This window comes from Pan troglodytes, chromosome 9, assembly GCF_028858775.2.
Source record: "Pan troglodytes isolate AG18354 chromosome 9, NHGRI_mPanTro3-v2.0_pri, whole genome shotgun sequence".
Classification (NCBI taxonomy): Eukaryota; Metazoa; Chordata; class Mammalia; order Primates; family Hominidae; genus Pan; species Pan troglodytes.
Window position 1 is genome coordinate 95,247,470 of NC_072407.2, and position 22,366 is coordinate 95,269,835.

The following is a 22,366-nucleotide window of genomic DNA, read 5'->3' on the forward strand; positions in this document are numbered from 1 at the left end:
AGGAGTGGTAACAGAAGAAGCATAGCTTATTAGATCTTGATGCTCTGTGAAACCCTGAGTCCAAGAAGTAAGCAATCACCAGCCCTGCCCTACCCACTTTCCTTTCTTGCCAGCTGAGATCAAAAGCTGTGCCTTGATCTTAGCTCCTGCCACCCCTCCACTCATGGTTGAAGCCTAGGGAATACCTGACTGCAATTAGATTTGTAATAATAGCATTGTTTTTACAGTATTGAATGATAGACGATAATATTAGCATGGTTCTGGGCATATAGCAAGAACATATAATAAATGCTGCTGGACATACTACTGTTTGAAAATTAAAATGCATTGGACTTGCATTGAATAAAAAAGAATAAATTAATCCTAAAGCAAATAAGTTAACAGTCTAAGGAAATTGCTTCTCAGACTCCTTTGAATATCATATTTAAGCTGTTTACATTAAACCAGAACAGCCTCTCTTCCCCATTCATCTTCCTAGACTTCTCTTGTTTGACTCACTAACCTGGCAGTGTATTTTTGTTGTTGTTAAAGGAGGAAAGAACTGATTGGATCAATTTCACATCTTTAAAAAAATCTATTTTTATTTGACAGAGTGTATACTCTTTGTGCATAAACAAAAGACATATTTACTATGAGTGTCCATTTTGACTTTAGTTAATAGTTGTTACATTTCCATTTGTTATCTTAGATAATGACAGTGAGGTAATATCTACAGACTCCTCATGATTATTAATAGTTATGTTTTCATTATTCTGTCAATGTATTTAAAAAAAAACTAAGCATAAGCCGTAAAAGATATGTGATTTCTTTCTGTGTGGTGTTAATAAGTATCTTCCTTATTCTGCCTTCCATAACTGAGCTAAGGCAGAATTATCACTTTTATCACTGCAAAGAAAAATATAAGACTTTAAAATGAGGAAAAGAGATTATTGGATATCCTTTCAATGAAAGGCTGAAGGCCCCAGGAATTATTTAATTCCATCTAGGGGTGACTTTGACTAGGCTCTTTTACAATTCTGTAGAGACAGAAGTTAAATTGCAGCACACTGACAGCAGTGCAAACAATTCTTGTCTGTAAGAATGTAAATTAGGTGTGTCCAGTTGGGATAAAACTGACTATTGCTCTATGGATAGAACACTTTGTTTTTGCAAATTCATTTTAATATTTCTTTACTGCATCAAAATTTACACATATGAGTTAAATAAAAACTTTGACATGTGTTCATTTTATGTCTGAAAGTCATAATTTCTATCATTTTTTGAAAATTATTCTTTGACATCACATTTAATTTTAGTCACGAATTTTCAGTTAATTAGTAACTTGCACTGACTTGTTGTTTCAGTAATGATGTGGCGTTCTGCCATTTTGGTCAGCACAGCAAGATGGGACAAAATACTTACCACTTAAGAACAACAAGATCCTGGCCTAAAATCCAATCCAAGTAGAAACCAGTTCCTTTCACCCAAATTTCCAATTCATTTGATAGTAACTCACATGCATGTTGGCTAAACTTACTGACAGTGGTTTCAACAGAGATGGTAATAGCCAAAGTAGGCAGCAACTGTCATGGGGAACTGGAAGGGCCTTCCATATTTAAAAGATTCACTGTGAATGACGCTGGGATTTTGGTTAATGGTTAAAGTACAAAGCTTTGTAAAAAACAAAAAACCAAAAACAAAAACCAACCATTAGTAAGCTGGGCTATGGAAAGTTTCATGTCTTTACAATAAAATTGCTTTACAATAAAGAAAATTTATCGCACTTCAAAAAGCAATACTAAGAAAGGCCAACTATGACCTCACCAGATTTACAGCAGGCTGCACAATGATAAGCTTACGTGGGCCAGTGCCAAGACGAGCTACTTCCCAGAAGAGTAGAACACACTACATGGACTGCCAGACAACAGCCTTCAATGGAGAAATCTCTCTGTAAAACAGCACTTACCGATATGTGGGTGAGAGTAAGGGAACAGTAGCTACTTATTGAATGAATGAGCAAATGAATGAACCAGTGAGCATCCTCAGAAGTCAGAGAGTTAGTTATGTCATGGAATCAGCAAACCATGGTATGCAACAAATGCTGCTTGGAAGGCTGAGGAAAATATTCCATATATCTACTCATGCCTGCCAGTTCCCAAGGTAATTGTGGCAACACAAACAAATTTATCAAAAGCACCATTAAATGTATTGCAGTTTTTTGCTATTTGTATTGGTTCCTGTGGATACAAATTAAAATTATGGCATTTATGGTGGAAAGGTCTCTGAAATTTTTCAATGTTTTAAATGGGAATGTCTTGCTCAAAAAAGTTTGAATTATCTTTTCAAATACTCCAAGCCCTACTCTTTTTCTCCTCTCCTTCTGGCTCTCTGATTATACAAGTGTTAGATCTATTGAGATAGTTCTACAGGTCCCTGAGGTTCATTTCTTTTTTGTCTAATATATCCTGTTTTTCAAATTGGGTCATTTCTGTTGGCCCACATTCAAGTTAACTGGTTCTTTCCTCTGTTGTATTTATTATTCTATTGAGTCCATCCAGTGAATCTTTTATATCTGTTCTTACATTTTTTCAGTTCTAAAATTTTTATTTTGTTCTCCTCATATCTTCTATTTCTTTGCTGAGACTTTTTGTTTTACCTCTTGTTTGAAATGCAGTCATAATTGCTTGTTTCGTGGTGGCTGGGGTAAAATCCTTGTTAGATAATGCCAACATCTATGCCATCACAGTGCTGGCATCTGCTGATTGTCGTTTCTTATTCAAATTGCGATTCTTGAGGCTCTTGAAATGGCAAGTGATGTCTTTATTGTATCCTATACAGTTTGATATTATGTTGTGAGGCCCTGGATCCTATTTACTCTTATTTTTTGCAGGCAGTCACCATTTTTAGGTATAGTGTACAAGTCTAGATGTGGATGAAAGTTCAGCTTCCATTCTGGCCCCACTGGTGAATCTACTTCCTGCTGAATCTGGAGCATCCATTTACACTGCCTCATTGCCATTGAGTGAGAGGGGAGGTTCTGCTCTTCCCTGATGGAGACAAGGGAGGAGGAATCAGGAATGCCAATGAGCACCACATCACTATTTGGTATCCGTTGAATTTCCAGATACATTTTAGGATCAGCTTGTCAATTTCTGCAAAGCAGAAGCTGCAATTCTGGTAGGAATTATGTTGACTCTGTAGATCAGTTTGTGGAGTATTGTCATTCAGCAATATTCAGTTTTTTGATCGATGAACATGAGATGTATTTTAATTTATTTGTCTTATGTAATTTCTTTCAACAATGTTTTATAGTTTTCAGAGTATACGCTCTGCACTTCTTTTGTTAAATTTACTCTTAAGTATTTTATTATTTTTGATGTGATTATAAATGGAATTGTTTTCTTAATTACAATTTTTTATGGTAAAAATACATATATAACATAAAAGTATCATTTTAATCATTTTTAAGTGTACAGTCGTATTAAATACATTCAGATTGCTGTGCAACCATCACCATGATCCATCTCCAGAACTTTTCACCACCCCAAACTGAAAATCTGTACCCATTAAACAATAATTCTTCATTTCTCCCTCCCCCCAGCCCCTGGAAACCACTATTCTGCCTTCTGTTTCTATGAATTTGACTACTCTAGATACCTCATATAAGTGGAATCATACAGAATTTATCTGAATTATTTCATTTAGCATAAGGTCTTCAAGGTTCACCCATGTTGTAGCATGTGCCAAATTTCTTCCTTTTTAAGACTGAATAATATTCCATTATATGTATATACCACATTTTGTTTATTCATCTGTCAATGGACATTGGGGTTGTTTCCACATTTTGGTTATTGTGAATAATGCTGTAATTTTCATTTTGGATTGTTCATTGCAACTCTATTGAAATATAATTGATTTTTGAATATTAATATTGTATCCAGCAGTTCATCTATTGGTTCCAACAGTAATTTGTTAGATTCCTTAGGATTTTCTACATTCTAGGTCATGTTATCTGCAAATGAAGATCCTTTTACTTCTTTCATTTCAATCTGAATGTCTTTTATTTCGTTTTATTTCTATCTCAGTCAGTTAGCGCTACTATAACAGAATACTGTAGAGTGGGTAGCTTAAATAACAGACATTTATTTCTCACAGTTTTGGAGGATTGGAAGTCCAAGATCAAGGCACCAGTATGGTCAGGTTCTTGGTGAATGCCATTTTTCTGGTTCACAGATAGCTGTCTTCTGTTGTATGGTGACAAGAGAGAGAGAGCTTTGGTCTCTTTGTCTCCTGTAAGGGCACTAATCCCATTCATGAGGGCTCCACCTTTGTGACCTAATTACCTCTCAAAAGCCCCAATTCCAAATACCATCACGCTGGGAATTTAGGCTTCCACATATGAATTTGGGAGGTGAGGGGATACAAGCAAACATTCGTCTACAGCACTTGTCCAATTGCCTTGGCTAGAACTTCCAGCACAATGCTAAATAGAAGTGGTAAGAATGAGCAACTTTATCTTCTTCCTGATCTTAAGGGGAAAGCATTCATTTTTTGGCCATTAAGCATGATGTCAGTTATAGATTTTTTTTGCAGGTGTGCTTTATCACATTTCTGATATGTTGAGAATTTTTATCATAAGAGGATATATAATTTTGTCGAGTGCTTTTTCTGAATCTGTTAACTATAGTTTTCATTTTTTAGTCTATCAATATGGTGTATCATGTTAATTGATTTTTGGATATTAAAACAACCTTGCCTTCCTGAGATAAATCTCACTTGGTTATGGCGTATAACTTTTTTACATGTTGTGGGATTCAGTTTTCTAGCATTTTGTTGAGTATTTTGTGTCTATATCCGTAAGGGATATTGGTTTGTAGTTTCCTTCTTTTTGTGATGTCTTTATTTGGTTTTAGTATAAGGTATTTGGTGTCTGGCATCATTGCATCAGTTTGGACATATTATCTGCTCTTCTATTTCTTTGAAATAATTTGTAAAGGATTTTGTGTTAATTCTTTAAAGCTAGCTCAGCTTTTAGAATTGGGGAGTGGGGTGAATGGGCATAGTTTTTCCATGGATAGACCTATGATTAATTTCCCTGTATCTCACTTCTAGCTTCCATATCTGTAGGTCTGGGGCTCACTGCTCCCCAGAGTTCAGCTGAGAGGATTGGCTCCCATTCCCACAGTAGCCCCTTCATGCTCACTCTGTTTATTTGCATACTTTCAATAGTTTATAATATTTCAGGAATCTTTTATTTGCTGATGACTCTCCTGCAATTCTCTTTGCTAAAATGCATTTATTCCCTTTGATATCTCTACTGCTATTTCAAAGGGGACTCACGAAAGAGAAGAGGCAAATGTGTGCTGAACCCACCATTTATCATGAGATGAAAGCTCAGCACTTAACGTAGAGATTAACAATTTGTAGCAGCTCCCTCAATGTTTGTGAGGTTGAAATGAGTTAAATCCATTGTATTGGGACTTTAGAAACTATATTATTTGTAGTACTGCTTTAAGTTTTTTCATATTACAAAATTGAAATATCATTTGATTTGCTTTTATATCTCTGAACATGCAACTCATATAATCATTACATTTTTAGAAGTTTTCATTTAAATGATATATATATTCTTTGGAAGGATTTTAATGATATATGTGTACACGCATACATACACACACACATATATATCCAAAATATTGTAGTCATATTGAATTGACATTGAAATTCTCATTGTACAGTGACTTTTTATTCTTATTTGGGGGTCTTAATTGCAATAGAATGTTATCAAAATCTAAATTGTCTAAATAATTCTTACATTCAGGGAGATTTGGGATTGTTTGGTTTTTCCTTATTATAACTGCCACATTTTAGACATCTGGATTTTGTTTCAGAATTTTTCTTAATAATGAAAACCCTTAAAGACTTTCAGAAGTAATTTAGCCAATTCATCTTGCCCTGAGCTGAAATCTTTAAATCTCTTGCAGGCGTCTCAAGATAACATACTCCATCTCTCAGTAAAACATTTCCATACTTATTGTACTCTTGAGAAATTCTTTTTTACATCTGACCTGTTCCAATTTGAGCTTGTCTCCTTTCTTTTACCCTCCGACATTTTTAAGGCGACTAGAACATCCTGGAAGCATTCACATAATCACCCAAAGAATTTACTGCTTCATCATCCAAGAGCTATTATTGTTAAAGTTAAATAATGCCATAGGATGATAATTAATTTGATCCTTAACTGTTCAGTGTCATCTCCCCGCACAGAGAAACAGTGAAATATAATAAGTAATAAATTGGTTAAGGTCATGGGATTTAGTGTTGGTCGTACTTTGATTTCTATCCTGGCTTCTCCACTTACCAGCATATCTCCATACTTTCTTCAGTCTCAGTTTCCTCTTCTGTAAATTGGGATCATAAGGCTGCTTCCCTCATATAGTAAGTAAGACTTCAACAAGATACTATGTATAAAGGGCCCCACCCATCTAAAGGGCACCCATAGAGCCCTATAATTATTTGTTTTTATTGTTTATTATCTGTAGCAGATCCACTCTATTAAAGGAGAGCAATGAGATACCATGTAATAGATAACTGTCCTTATGAATTATCTAGGAGATAATCTGCCATTCTATTGCTCTATGAAGCCAAATTTGAGGTAATAATGGGAGTTTTGTTTTTAAAAATGTTTCCTTAAGTCCAAAAGAAGAGGGAAGACACTGAAACTCTTTATAAACTTTAAAGAAATTGTATTCTTAGTTACTTTTGGTTTTGCTCATTTTCACAGAAGTCAAGTGTCCTTAAGTCTTGCTGAGCTTCTTAAAGTCCTGTAGATAATGATGCTTGGGTGGCAACTCTCAGCAACCATTGGCAGAGTAGCTATTGGACATATTTGGAATAATTCTTAGATTATTTTATTCTGTGCATTGGACCTCCATTAATGGAGACCAATAGAGAGGAAAGGGAACAGGATGAAATTAACAAGAAAGATACAAAAGAGAAGGATGAGACAGCATTTTAAAACTTAGGCTGCCAAAGGAGGCAAATTCTCCGCTGGGAGAAGCTAATGGAAGCGAGCATGAGTATCACCATTTCATTCTGCTAGTGCCACCCTGTGCTCCCACAGAGAAGGGTCATTAATTTAAGACAATGACAACTACCCAGCTTGGAAACCATAGGCTGAAACTGGAAAACCCCAGAAATAAGGGAGCATAATTGATGGGAATTAAAATGATCATGGAATCACCTCCTAAGTTTGATGCTTTTTAAGTGTGAGCAGGTAACTAAGCTAAAGCAGCAATTGATGTTGAAATTGAGCACAAAGGAATAGGGCTTCATCTGTGATTTGGAGGGATCTGCACCCTATTCTAAAGGTTTTGTTGCTTTCATTTTTACCCATTATGTCCAGAGATATTTATTCTAATATTGTATTAGACTATGCGTTTTACTTAAAAATATGAAACTTATAGTAACTGTTTACTTACAGCCATATCATAATTACATTTTTTTTTCTGTAGAGATGAGGTCTGTGTTGCCCGGTCTGGTCTTGAGCTTCTGGCCTCAAGAGATCCTCCTCCCTCGGCTTCATAAATTGCTGGGATAAAAGACATGAGGCACTGTGCCTGGCCTGTAATTAAATAATGGTATTTCAACTTCCAGAAATTAAGTCTCTTTAAGTGAGTATGGAAACTCAAGACAGTAAGTTTAATGACTGACTTAATCCTTTTTTTTTTTTTTTTAGACAGAGTCTCACTCTGTTGCCCAGGCTGGAGCATAGTGGCACAATCTCAGCTCACTGCAACCTCCACCTCCCAGGTTCAAGCAATTCTTCTGCCTCAGCCTCCAGAGTAACTGGGATTACAGGCACCTGCCATTATGCCTGGCTAATTTTTGTATTTTTAACAGAGATGGGGTTTCACCATGTTGGCCAGGCTGGTCTCTTGACCCTTAGTGAGCCACCCACCTTGGCCTCCCAAAGTGCTGAGATTACTGGCATGAGCCACTGCGCCCAGCCTGACTTTATCCTTTTCATGAAAAATGATAAAGTGCTGTACTCAGAAGCTGTCAGTACTGCACTATTATTCTTTGCATCTGTTCCTCAATTCATCAAATGTTTATTGGCACCTTGCTGTGCTTTGAAGGACCTTTTTAAATTTATTTCCATGGCCGCATTTCCTGTATGATGCTTGCTTAATTTTGTCAATTAAAGTTTGAAGAGAAAAAGTGCATGCAAATTTCGGTATCAAAATACATGTGAGACATCATTTCATATTCCTCTCCATTGCCAAAGTTTCTCCTTTCTTTTTTCAAATGTTAAAAGCTGAACGGACTGAATGAATTCCTTCCACCTTAAAAGAATTTTTTTCAATTGACAAATAATAATTTTACATACTTATGGGGTACATAGAGATTTTGATATATATTCTCTCTAGTGATCAGATTAGGTAGATTAGCATATCCATCATCTCAAACACTTATTGGTTCTTTGTGTTGGGAATGCTCCATACCCTTCTAGGTATTTGAAAATACATAATATGTTGTTATTAACTATAATCATCCTACAGTGGTATATAGCCCTAGAACTTATTTCTCCTATCTGTAACTTTGTATCCTTTAACAAATATCTCCCTATCCCTCCCTTCTCCCTACCATTCCCAGCCTCTAATATCCTCTGTCCTACTTTTTACTTCTATGGTATCACCTTTTTTAGCTTCCACATATGAGTGAGAACATGTGGTGTTTAATTTTCTGTTCCTGGCTTATTTCACTTAACATAATGTCTTTTGGTTCCATCCAAGTTGCCTCAAATGACAGGATTTCCTTCTATCTTTTTAATAATATAATGTAGTCCTCAATTACTGTCTCTTTTTAGGTTCCCATATTGAGGCTGCTTGGTTTGGATCACAGCGCTAATAAGATCAGCATCTCATCTGTTTCAGTCTTCATGAGTCATTTTCTTCATTAAGGGAATGACGGGAGGGAATGTGTGAGAAGAAATTTCATTGTCTGTTAATTGTGTACCTGATTCTGGCTCTCTAATGTTGATGACTGAAAATGTGTGAACAGCTCAGTTTGAGCCCATCGCTACTAACTTCTCAAACTTCTTTACCAAAGATGCCTCTTAGGATGGCAGAGTGCAAATGTGGGTTCTCAGGATTCTGTAGTATAACTTCAGCTGGAATCCTTAAACTCAAAAGTTTCTTTGAAGTATTAAAATTCACATGCTTTTTGGATCTTAGGCAATAGCATAATTGATTTTTAATATAAAATAATATTTCCTCTTTCTGGGCACACAGACTCTATTTCCCAGTCTCCGCTGGAATTAATAACATAGGGCCATGTGATTAGGCTCTAGGTAACCGGAAGTGGGTAGAAGTGATGTACCCTTCTTCTAGGCCTAGCCATAAGAGCTCATGCATGATTGCCTGTGCTTTTTCATCATCTTCTATGGGGACCCTAGAGGCCACGTGTTCAGTATGGTAGTGACACAGGTGTAAAGAGCCAGGATCCCGCATCCCTATGTGGAGGCAAGGAGCTTGATAATACAGCACATTGTGACATAAGAAAAAAATAAACTTTTATTATGTTAAGCCACTAGGATTTTAGGGGTGGTTTGTTGCAGCAGCTATATTAATTGTCATGATTAATACACCATGAGAACAATTTTTTTCCTATCAGCCTTATTCATCAAGATGCAATTTCATTAATTAATTTTGAAAATGGGGCTGAATTGAAGAATGTTGAACAGACTTAGTGTCTAGGAAACTTCTCTCCTGTTTCTTGCTGTTGAAATATCTCCAGCCCCAGACTTACAAAAATATGTAGATACCAAAAATAGGGTGTTTTTTTTTCCATTTCTTTCTTTTTTCACAAATATCAATGAACTCTATCAGAGTAACCATTGAGAGAATATGCCCTGAATACCATGGGGGGAAATGCAATATTTTAAGTTTGGGTTAAAATTTTGGCAAGTGAATCTTCTTGTCAAAAATAAAAATTATTTGCATCCTTCTGCAGATTTAGAAGGTTTCTGACCCACTGCCCTTCTGTCTCAATATTAAAACATGACTGATGATGTAATTTATTTAACACCAATGTAATCATTTCTATTACATACATATTAAGTCTCAAAAGATTAATCTTCCTCATATTTGTTTTCACCAAATGCAAATCCTAGGACATGTAACACTCCCACTCATGCACCTGTTCTCAACACATTTCCAGCGTCCCTAGACACAACCAGGAAAAACCATTTGAGGGCGATCTTTCACCACATTCAGGCATTGTGTAGCCTAGACAATTCCCAGACTCATTCATTCCACCAACAATCTCTCATCAGCACCAACCTCTCATATTTTTGTTATCCCCAAACCACTTAGTACTTGTTAAGTGGACTCTTGGACCATTAAGTGAACAGAAAGATATATGATATGTATTTAAATTATAAAAACTGAAGGTAATATTAAAGGTAAGAATAATTATTTCGTGTCAGTGGAAGATGGCTGATCTCACTGTTAACCTTTCACTAGGTTTTTGGCTCAATAATTGAAGCAGTAGGTTCTACATGCAGTATGTTTTTTTCCTGCCTCTTTATTGCTACTAAGTTAAATAATTCAAAATTACAATGATAGGTCATTAGGAATGTCAGCAAGTGATTGAGGGCTTCATCTGATAATTCTGTTATCATAATGTTATCTCAGTCCAGCTCAAACATGGACAGGGAATGAATGGAGAAATTTATGAGTGAGTAGTACCTGGAAAACTCTTTAAGTCCACAACGGAATCAAAACCTGGAAGTTTGGTTTTACTTGGGCTTAGTGACAAATTCCTAATCTACTCTCATTACATTGCACTCTGTAGAGCATGGGTCCCATGGCCCATTAGGAACAGGCCACACAGCAGAAGGTGAGCAGCTGGCAAGCATTACCACCTGAGCTCCGCCTCATGTCAGATCAGCAGCAGCATTAGATTCTCATAGGAGCGGGGACCCTATCATGAACTGCACATGCAAGGGATGTAGGCTGTGCGCCTCTTACTAGAATCTGATAATGCCTGACGATCTGAAGTGGAACAGTTTCACTCCAAAACCAACCCTCTGCCCTCATCTGTGGAAAAATCGTCTTCCACAAAACTGGTCCCTAGTGCCAGAAAGGTTGGGGACCACGCTGTAGAGCAATTCTTTATGTTCTATTGTGGCATCTTGATGTATTTTTTAAGCATCCCCAAGATTTCATTGTTTTGTTTTCTCTAATGAGAAAGAAAATAATCAAATACTGGGGATAAGTCGAATTCCTAATGACTGAGGCATTTTTGTTTTGTTTTGTTTTAATCCTGACCCTTTATCCTCTTCATTGGAAATTGGCAAAAGTTTATCCCCGAAGTGATAAGTTCTGGCTTGTCAAGATAATTAAGGCTATTGCTGAGATACACCACATTTGAAGTGATAGAAACGGTCCTTACTGGCATTATCAGTGTCATGGAAATATTTTCCCATCTATGATTTTTCAGGTCCTAGGATGTTTCCCTCTGGCAACCAACATTTTTTTTCAGAGAGGAAAAAATGTATCTGTAGTCACTGCCCATCTTCTGGCAGAATGTGTTGAAAGGTGTACACTCAAGAGCTGCAAGATGATCCAAATTATTACTTTCACTATTTCCTTGAACATCATATTTCAGTCAGGAGGTACTATGGTAGACTGCTAGTTAACCTCTGAAAACCAATTAGTGTGTGGATTTGCATTTAGGGGCTACTCTCCTAACCTTGCAATAATCTGGGCCTCTGTCAGAATTGAGTACAACACATCTTTTCCCATCTATGTAGTGCCTCCAAAGCAATTTTAATTTTAGAAAATATCTTCTCCTATGGCTTGGGTTTTCTGTATCATAATAACCAGAAGTCATTAAGCAGTTTATATCTATACAACAGTGGCTAAAAAGCAGAATCTCTGCCAGTATGCATTTGATGAGCATCATTGATTATGTGTGATTTCCAGCAGTTCGTTTCAGTATAATACCAGCCATTAACACTGGGTGGCTAGTTTTCCAAGTGTATCCTAAAAAGGGTGATCCAGATCTGTTTTTGTTGTGCAAAGTGTAATATTGATGCCTTGTCTTCTTCCAGTGGCAAAATGTATCTGTTTTATACTGAAAAGTACTAATGCTGGTTGAGGTTTTCTTTTTTTCTTTCTTCCCCCCCCCCCCCGACCCCCCAAGAGAGCACACTCTGCTGTATGTGCAAACAACATACTTGAGCAATGTCTCATGAAAGGCAATGCGCTGGAGCAAATGCATTTTCAGTTACATAATTCCCATTTCCAGATATTGCGATTCTTGTTTGTTACTTTTTGAGCTATTTCTATACAATGGCCACCTTGGTCAGGCCACATTTCCCAACACATAGAGATTCTCATTCTTGCTTTGCATTGAGTTGGGTTCTGTTTATGATATATACCAGAATGCACTCAGACAATAGGTAGGCTCTCAGAACAGCCAGAGAATGCCCTCTTTCGTGAGAAGATCCACAAAAAACTACTGAATAGATGATTCTTTTACAAGCAGGGAACCTTTAGGCATCAAAAGTTTAGAAACATAGCTCTGGGTGTTATGCTTTTGTCTTCTTAAGACAGAAAAGGATCACTTGCAGTCCAGGTTACATCTAATTTTACAAAGAATGAGTAGAAAGTATAACTGATTTATTTCCAAAATTTAATCTGCTCATGTAAAATATAAAAACAGAAAGGGCTGTGAGGGTTTTTAATCTTTTCCTTCTTACAGACTTCACGTACATTACTTGTGAATATGTTTTTAAGATTTGTCTGATTCATATGATTTTCCGTAAGACACTCAGATGTGGATGTCTTTGCTTTACAGTATTGTAGCCTGCTGAACTAGCATACAAAGTGGAAAAGGTCGGTCACATTCATTCAACAAAAAGACATAGGGGCAGAGGACAGACAGCACAGAAAGCATGGCTTTGCCCCTGCACCTGGCGATTTTTAAGTATCAGAGCTCTAATATGGGTTTTTCTGTCAATTCATTCATTCATTCAACAAAATTTTTTGAGTGTCTGCTATGTGCCTGACATTCTTCTAGGCACTGTATTTTCAGAATTGAACATAATTGATCAAACTACCTTACTCATAGAGCTCATAGTGTCTAGGGAAGGGCAGAGAAGAAATGAAAAAAATGAAGGAATATATAACTCACTCCAGGTACAGGTAAGGTTGTATGTGAAGGCTTCCTAGTAGAAGAGCCTCCTAAACTGAATCTTAACTAAGAATTGACCAGGAAAAAAATGGAGGAGCGAGAAGGAAATCATTTTAGTATGAGAAGGTTCTGGAGTCATGCAGATGAAACAGAGTGTGTAGTGTGCTTGTGGTGCTGGCAGCAGTTTGGTGTTGCTGTAACTTTTGGGGTGAGACAGGGAGTGAGGCCAGCTATGGTATCACATTAAAGAGCTAAATCTTTGTACAGCCAAGACTGGAGAAGACAATAGATTTAAGAAAGCGACAAGATCAGATTTTCAAGCACTTATTCTGTGCTCTTGTGGGGTACTGCTGGGTGTGGGAACTACAAAGATAAGAAGACACTACAGGTCCATGATCTGAAGTGCTCACTTCTGCACTGCCCACCCACCTCTTTTTTTCTTTTTGGTCTACTTTACTTTCTTATTCGACTCTAGACCTGCTCTCCCTCAATCCACACCCAGCACACCCTTCCTATCCCTTAAGTGCAAGTTGGGCATTTGGTGGCCAGTCCCTGTCCTTTTGCACAGAGATCCAGCATGGAGAATAACAAAACTATTTCATAACTCCTCGGCAAGGCTGACATATTAGCTTCAGTTTCTATCATCAATACCTGCTAGTCTCATGATTCATGGCATCAGAAAACTGACGACCAAAAGACCCAATTCCCTCACATTTTAAGCCATCAAACAAATCTACCTTTACAAGGAAACTTGAAACCATACTGTTCTTTAAAAACCAATGCACAACAGACACATAAACCAATGGAACAGAATAGAGAACACAGAAACAACACCACACGTCTACAACCATCTGATCTTTGACAAACCTGACAAAAACAAGCAGTGGGGAAAGGACTCCCTATTCAATAAATGTTACTTGGAGAACTGGCTAGCCATATGCAGAAAACTGAAAGTGAACCCCTTCCTTACACCATATACAAAAATTAACTCAAGATGGATTAAAGACTTAAATGTTAACACCCAAAACTATAAAAACCCTAGAAGGAAATCTAGGCAATACCAGTCAGGACATAGGCACAGGCAAAGATTTCATGATGAAATTGCCAAGAGCAATTGCAGCAAAAGCAAAAAATGACAAATGGGATCTAATTAAACTAAAGAGCTTATGCACAGCAAAAGAAACTAGCATCAGAGTGAACAGGCAACCTACAGAGCAGGAGAAAATTTTTGCAATCTATCCATCTGACAAAGGACTAATATCCAAAATCTACAAAGAACTTAAACAAACTTATAGGAAAAAAACAACCGCATTAAAAAGTGGGCAAAGGATATGAACAGACACTTCTCAAAAGAAGACATTCATTCAAACATGGAAAAGAGCTCATCATCACTGATTAGAAAAATGCAAATCAAAACCACAATGAGATACCACCTTATGCCAGTCAGAATGGCAATTATTAAAAAGTCAAGAAATAAAAGATACTGGTGAGGTTGCAGAGAAGTAGGAATGCTTTTACACTGTCGGTGGGAATGTAAATTAGTTCAACTATTGTGGAAGACAGCGTGCAATTCCTCAAAGATCTAGAACCAGAAATACTATTTGACCCAGCAATCCCATTACTGGGTAAATACCCAAACGAATATAAATCATTCTATTATAGAGATACATGCATGAGTATGTTCAGTGCAGCACACTTCACAATAGCAAAGACATGGAATCAACACAACTGCCCATCAATGATAGTAAAGAAAACGTGGTACATATACATAACGGAATACTGTGAAGCCATAAAAAGGAATACCACCATGGAATACTATGCAGCCATAAAAAGGAAAAAGATCATGTCCTTTGTAGGGACATGGATGGAACTGGAAGCCATTATCCTCAGCAAACTAATAAAGGGGACACAAAACCAAACACCGCATGTTCTCACTTATAAGTGGGAGCTGAACAATGAGAACATATGGACACAGGGAGGGGAACAACACACACTGGGGCCTGTTTGGGGGTGGGGTGGGAGGAGGGAGAGCATTAGGAAAAATAGCTAATGCATGCTGGGCTTAATACCTAGGTGATGGGTTGATAGGTGCAGCAAATCACCATGGCACGTTTACCTATGTAACAAACCTGCATATCCTGCACACGTACCCTGGAACTTAAAATAAAACAATGCACAACCTTTCCCAAAGAAAGTTTTCTTCCAGAATTCATAAAGAAAGGTTTCTTTGGGAAATGTTGTGCATTGGTATTTAAATAACAGAGTAGTACCTTGTTCTACCAATTAAAGTAGTACCAACCATCTTTATTTTCCTCCATCAAGTACCCCACAGGGCTTTTCACTGCAATTCACATGCACCTAGTCCTATCCCTATCTAATTTGGGGTGTGTGTGTGTGGGTGTGTGTGTGTGTATGTGTTTTGCCTTTGTGTTCTTTCTGTTGCTTGCCAGAAGCACATACCACTACTAAGGCTTTATAAACTTCCTGTCCCCAAAACCATTTCTCTCACATTCCTCCTTTCACTAGTCATTTAAAAACAGTAAAACCCATTTGTTTATCCCGACACTATGGTTCCATTTTCCACAAATCTCCTTGTCTTGGCCCAGAAGCATATTTTGCAGACCTGCAATTAAAATTTACGTATTTTTTAATTTCCCAACTTATCAGTCTTCAGTATACATTTGTTGTAATATAATCTTCATTGTATTCTAGGTTATCGTAATTTATGATCCCCCTCTTGCTGAACATGTAGGTTGTTTCCAATTTTTCACATGAAAACATAATGCTGTAACACACCTTTAGGCATAGCATCTCTCTTCTGTGAACTATGATATGTCTTTATGCTAAGTTCACAAGAGCAGGATTACTGATGTGAAGGTATAAATATCTTTATGATCTTTTATTACAGGATTGGCATAATGCTTTCCTAAAGCATTAATTTTGTAATGCAAACAAAATGATTGATATATATTCTTGACCTTACAAAAGCAGTAAATCATGAATGCAGCATCTGCAGATGGCTCATCCTGCATTCATGCTGCAGGAAGTTCAGGTCACAGTTTAGAGTGTGTCCTTTCATTTTTAATCAACTTCTGCTCTTAAAACTTAGAAGTATACAATATCAACTTCCAGCATAACAGAGAATTAACCATAAAGACTGCTTAAAATGTTATTATGAGAATATTATACTAGTGCCATTTTTAGCTTATGACACTTATCAATGTCATTTAACCTTAGAAAAATGTATCTAAAAGGCAACTGCAAGCAAAATATTTTATTGAAAATTCAGAAAAGTTACAACACTTTAAGACAGTGTTTTTCATATTCTGTTATAAAGAAAAATGTTAAAAGAATTGACTTGCGTGCTATATTTAGGTTTCATTCAAACTAACAAAATCATTTTGAAAAACAAAAATCCACCCACAGCTGAATTTGTTCAGGGTGTAAACATATATTTTCCTATTTGTTATCAAGAAAACGCTAATGAAATATTTTTAGAGTGTTCTTTTCAAAACAGCATCTTTCTGGACCCAATTTAAATAGTAATTTAGTATTAGTATCTAGTTCACATAGATTACTGATTTGTGTGTGTGTCTGCATATACTTGTGCATGCATGCATGTAGGAACTAGCTAATTTTAATATGAAATTTTAAGAATCAAGAGTGATTTGCTATTTCACTTATCATAGGGCAATAAATAGCATTTCTAGCCATTTCTTAAGCATGTTTCCTTATCTCATAGGTCAAAACCAATCAGTTTCAGAAAGTTTAGCCTAGTAAGTGCCAATGGCATAAACAGGACTAACCATAATGCTGCCAAAGTATTAACTATTACAGCCAGGAATTTAATGTTAGGAAGTATATTACTATACTTTTCAGATCCAAGTTTCTCAAATTTTCTTATTAAGGGAAGCTAGGTGAGCCAAAAAGATCAGACTCATTTTTTAAAAAGTCATTATTGTATATTATTGATGTTCTATATGTTAACCAAATCATTTTATTCCTCAACAGATGGTATTGAGCCACTGATGCTATTTAAATAATTTTATTTATTATTTACACTAGCTCTATTTCAAATCTTCTCCTTTTAAATGAAGAAGTGAGGTCAAGACCTAATTTGTGTATACTGTCAGTAAACAGATCCACTACTCAGATGCTGTACTGAAATCTATGAGAAGACGTAAGTAAGCTATAGTAAGACTTGTGCCTTGCCACAGCTAGAAATGGCACTAATACTTTAATATTTCAAGTAATATTTTATAGTATTTTGCAGTTAAAGAGATTTTACGTAACTACTATGAAACTACTAAGATTAGACACTGTTAGGAAATTCAAAACATGCACATTGACATACAACCCTTGTAAATATGTAAGTGCATTTTCCAGGCAAGATGCAGAAATCATTTTAATAAAGGAGAATTTAGTGAGAATACAACTAAATATAATGTGGCATTTGCTAATACAGACTTGTTTTCATTTGGTAACATCATCTAAACTGGTTTTTAACCAAGAATACGCTGTAGCTCTTATTTTCTTAATTGTAAAGAAATCTGGCCATGTGGGGAAAAGAAGTCCCTCTGAAAAAAACATCTGAGAACCAGTGTTTTGACAAGTTGACTCCGATACTGATGAAACTCTTGGGTGTAAGGGAACAGTGATTAACTGACTTGGAATGGAGCTCATTAGAGGTAAATAAAGCTTTCCTTTCTTCCCCCTCAGTAGCAGAAAAGTCTCTCAGGCAACTGATTAACTTTCAGGGAATAGTTCTTCACTGTGGTGGCCGACAAAATGCTGAAGTCATTTTAGTCACAGTGTGATGATCCAAAAGTGATGAGATACAAAATTTGACAGGTGCAATCACTCTCATTTCTCCAGGCTCCCAAAATAAAAGCAAGAGCTGGTATAATCGAAATACCGTCTCCAAAATCTTTAGGAAATTTTACGACTTATTAAAGCTAAATTTTCAGAGAAAAAATTACCCACTGGTTATTTTTGCAAATAAAATGCATCACCAAATACCCTTAATAAGAATACATTTAAGCTTTCCATCTAAATAGTGTTTCTTGTTGAGAATTAAAACTTTCTTCCTTTTTAGCCCCTCTTCTTTTCTGCAATTCAACTTTTTCTTGTAAAGTATTCATCATTTATTGAATTTAGTACTGGATGTTGATTCACCATTCTTATTGCTAAAGGAAGCCTGGTTGATAATATGCTCAAGATGAGTTTGTGCTGAATTTTAAAATTATTTATTGCTATGATCAATTTTATTCAAATTTCATTGCATTTGATGAATTCCATAAGGAAAATAACAATGGGCCAAAGTGTAAAAATTAAATAACATACATAGACTAGAAATATTATCTGAAAACAGGTGACAAAAATCTAATGCTGCTTCCTATTAAATAATAATTTTCAACTCATTTTATATCAAGCTATAAAGTTTTTTAAACATCTAATTCAAGACTATATAATAGTTTCAGTGAAGATTCGTTTTCCTATAACTTCTTCTGCATTCTCTTAGTATGACTAAAGGCTCAGTGTAACAGAATTGATATAAAAGTATCTCAAACAATTACTGTTGATACCTAATGTGAATGGTTAAAAAAGTTTTGATTCTTATGACTTTGTACCAAAATAAAGCTTCTGATATATCTTTAGGATTGTATTTGATGATCAGTTAACGATATAAGCAAAAAATACTTGAACTAAGTTAACATTTACATATAAAAATAGAGAATATATACAACTATAGTGATCTTGATGATATCTTCAAGTATGGTATACTAACAAACTAGAGTATCACCAGCCTGAGTAAACAGTTCATGTTTTAAAGTATAAATTGTTTTTAAAGTCAGAAGACAATTCTATTCTTAATAATTTTCATTTTCCCCACTAACTTGAAAAATATGGAATAATTAGAAGTTATTTGTCTGAAAGAAGCCTGGAGTGTCTCAATATTTAGAAGGGAGTTTATGGATTTTTTCTAAGCATGAATCCCTTTATGGTTTATGATTCTTGTATATATTGTTTGTTGTTTTAGTTTTTAAGAGTTGGGATCTCCCTCTGTAACTCAGGCTGGAGTGCAGTGGCACAGTCATAGCTTACCACAGCCTGAAACTTTTGTGCTTGAGGGATCCTCCTGCTTCAGCCTCCTGAGTAGCTGGGACTACAGGTACACGCCACATCAGGCTAATTTTTTTTTTTAATTTTTATGTTTTATAGAGTCGAGGTCTCACTATGCTGCCCAGGCTGGTCTCAAGCTCCTGGCCTCTCAAGTGATCCTCCCAACTTATCCTCCAGAGTAGCTGGGATTATAAGCACAGACCACCACACCTAGCTGATTCTTTTATTCTGCTCATAATAAATAAAAGGCTGTGATAAGAAAAGCCACAGGGCTGGAAAGAGTCCACAAATCCTCTGTTTTCTGAGGTGTCTATTTTCTGCCATTCAGGAAGGTGGTGCCTACAAAACTCAGGAAAGGAAGGTAATAATAAAAAAAGCTCAAGCCACAAATAGCATAGCTAGACACACAACTTACTAGCCAGGAGTTTCACCAGCAAGCCGTCTCTATTCTGTTTTAAAAGAACATAGCTTCTTTCTCTTGCTGAGGTTTATATGGCCACAGTGTAGGCTTCTTGGAGTTCCCTGATTTTCTGCTCAGGTCACATATACTATTAAAAATCACACATTCATTTTCAAAGTATTAAAATATAATCAAATAGATTCAACACTAAAATTAAGCTGAACATAATTTATTCTTTTTCTTGGACATGATGTGAGAAATAAAACATCCTGGCCTGGGAGTCAGAAGATTAGGTTTTCTTGATCTCAAGGCTGAGTGGTCTCGACCAAGTTACTTAACCTTTCTAGGCCTCCTTTTCCTCTGACGAAAAACAAGGGAGTTGCACTGGATCAGTTTTACAGTCCCTTTTCAAATTTCATTGAAACACTACGTCATGATCTTGAACAGTGCCTCTTGACTATGAAGATCAACTACCATTAGAGTGTAAAATTAATTCTAGTGTTTGCGATTTTCTGATGCTTATATTATGTTAATGGGAGTTTTCTATACTTCCAGGAGCCAATCATTAGAATTTGGCTAATAAAAACATAACTGAGATTTTTTTTTTTTTACATTGTACATAAAAGTTTACTTTGGCATTCACAGGGATGATCTGGAGAGAGTTTTTTGTTATACATGTTCTTATTTTATTCTCTTATTGTTGAAATCCTATTCCTTTCTCAAGTGAGTGGCAAAAGAGTAGCATAAAAGAGAGATATCTTGGTTAAGGTATTTCTTACTGAGATAAAAGAATAATAGAAGTATTTTTATTCTTTAATTTTTTTACATTTTAATTTTTTCAATTTTCAGAACTTAATTTTTTGCAACTATTGCTAATACTTAAAAGCAAGGATTTTTCATAGGTTTACCACTACTGGTAAAGAGTTATGATTACTTCCAAAATATTAATATTGTGCCAAAGAAAACAGAGTTTGTTACCATTTTTATGTATATAGCAATGTATTTTACTAGTTACCTTGATAATTTTCAGAAATGGGACAAAAATAGAAGACTCATGATTCTGCTTTTACTATTTCAAACCAGATGTTAAGCATGTTGAATTCAAATTTAGAAAAGGACTCTGTGGAGTGCCAGCTACAACTTTGGGAGTAGGATAAATAATTTCTTCAACAGTTATATATGTACCTAATAAGAAGCCAACAACTCCAGTGAATGCTATAGAAATATTTTTCAGGACCATCCATATATTATAATGTTCCTTAGAAAATGTAAGAATTTCAACCAAAGGTGGCAGGATTAGGGCCAATGTGCTGCTGCTCACAGCTCCAACGAAGGAAATCACAATGTCTAAACGAGGAATAAGAATTGCTCCGGCACCTAGAAAATGAAAATACATTTATTTTTCTTATTTAAATGTTTGTTACTTACATGAATATTAAAAGTAGGTATTTTCAATACTGAAAGTAATTACTAAAAATAATTAATGAAAGTTGAACTACTAAACTATTGCTTGTGAAAAAAATCTGCCATATTTTGTTCTAAGCTAGAGAGAGACAGAAAGACCAAAATAGTGAGTGACATTTCCTAGACTTACACTTGTCAACAGTTTCTTACGTAAACAACTTTTAATTTTTTGCTTTAAAATTCTGGGCAAAGAAGTTTTGATAGTTTATTTCCAGAGCATTTGCATTACTTTGTCTGCCCATACAGCTCAATAACACACAAGACATAGAGTGGTGGGACATAAATAAATGAGAGAGAAGAGATAGCTATTCCTTAAAGTAGAATTCCAATTAATCAAAATAGAAGGAACAATGGAAACAGGAAAGCATTAAGCAAATACCACAATAATCACGGGATAGGAAGAGTCACTGATGAATGCTGAAATTAGTGGGCAAAAACTGGATGAGATCAGAGTTTCAAAATATCTTCCTTCAAGATACTTATTAATTATAAAAGGAGAACTAGTAGCTTTACAGTGGAGAAATATGTCAACAGACCACCTTAGCCAAGTAAACAAAATTAACATCACCAATAAGACACTGATACTATGATGTGATACACAGAGAAGTGCACAGCATCACTTCTGTGGGATTCTTGTTAAAAATGCTTAACTTCAACCTAATCATGAGAAAGCATCAGAAAAATTCAAATTGAAAGAAATTCTACACAATTACTGACATTTCGAAAGTGTGAAGGTCAAGAAAGACAAAGAAAGTCAAGGACAGTCAAGATTGGAAGACACAAATGAGTATGACAGCTAAATTCAAGTGGGACCATGGCTTATGTCCTGGACCAGAAAAGGATCTTAGTGGGAAAACTGGCAAGATTATCATAAGGTCTATAAAGTAGTTAATAGCATTGTATCCATGCTAATTTCTTGGTTTTAATAACTGTACTGTGATTATGGAAGCTGTGAACATCAGAGGAAGCTGAGTAGAGGTTTATGGTAACTACTTTCTTTTACACCCTTTCTGTCTAAATTACTTCAAAATGAAAAGTTTAAAAAAAAATAGTACTCCACTATTGTCAGCAGATTTCCAAACTGTTGATGAGTTTTCTGCAAGTTCTGGTCTGGCGCTTTCTTGATCTTATCAAAATGCATCAACAGAAGATTTGCAAAAACCAAGACTCATATTCCTTCTTTATTTGTCCTTAACG

At 35.8% G+C, this 22,366-nt stretch overlaps 1 protein-coding gene and 1 long non-coding RNA gene across 7 annotated transcripts in view; one reads left to right on the forward strand and one right to left on the reverse strand.

The window, feature by feature from the left end:
• SLC36A4 (solute carrier family 36 member 4) overlaps positions 1 to 22,366 on the reverse strand; it is a 275,950-nt gene that overhangs the window by 3,963 nt on the left and 249,621 nt on the right. For 4 of the 6 annotated variants that reach the window (XM_063784409.1, XM_063784410.1, XM_063784408.1 and 1 more), the window contains one exon: positions 19,919 to 21,082. In XM_063784409.1, coding sequence (XP_063640479.1) covers positions 20,775 to 21,082 — 308 coding nt within the window. In that variant the 3' untranslated portion in view covers positions 19,919 to 20,774. Of the gene's footprint in view, positions 1 to 7,424; positions 7,604 to 19,918; positions 21,083 to 22,366 lie in introns of those variants that run through there. The other 2 variants (XM_054662606.2, XM_024347383.3) reach the window with 2 other exon arrangements.
• On the forward strand, positions 4,367 to 7,638 carry LOC129136461 (uncharacterized). The gene is made up of 2 exons (XR_008538118.2): positions 4,367 to 4,475; positions 7,494 to 7,638. It is a non-coding gene; the product is annotated as an uncharacterized LOC129136461 (long non-coding RNA).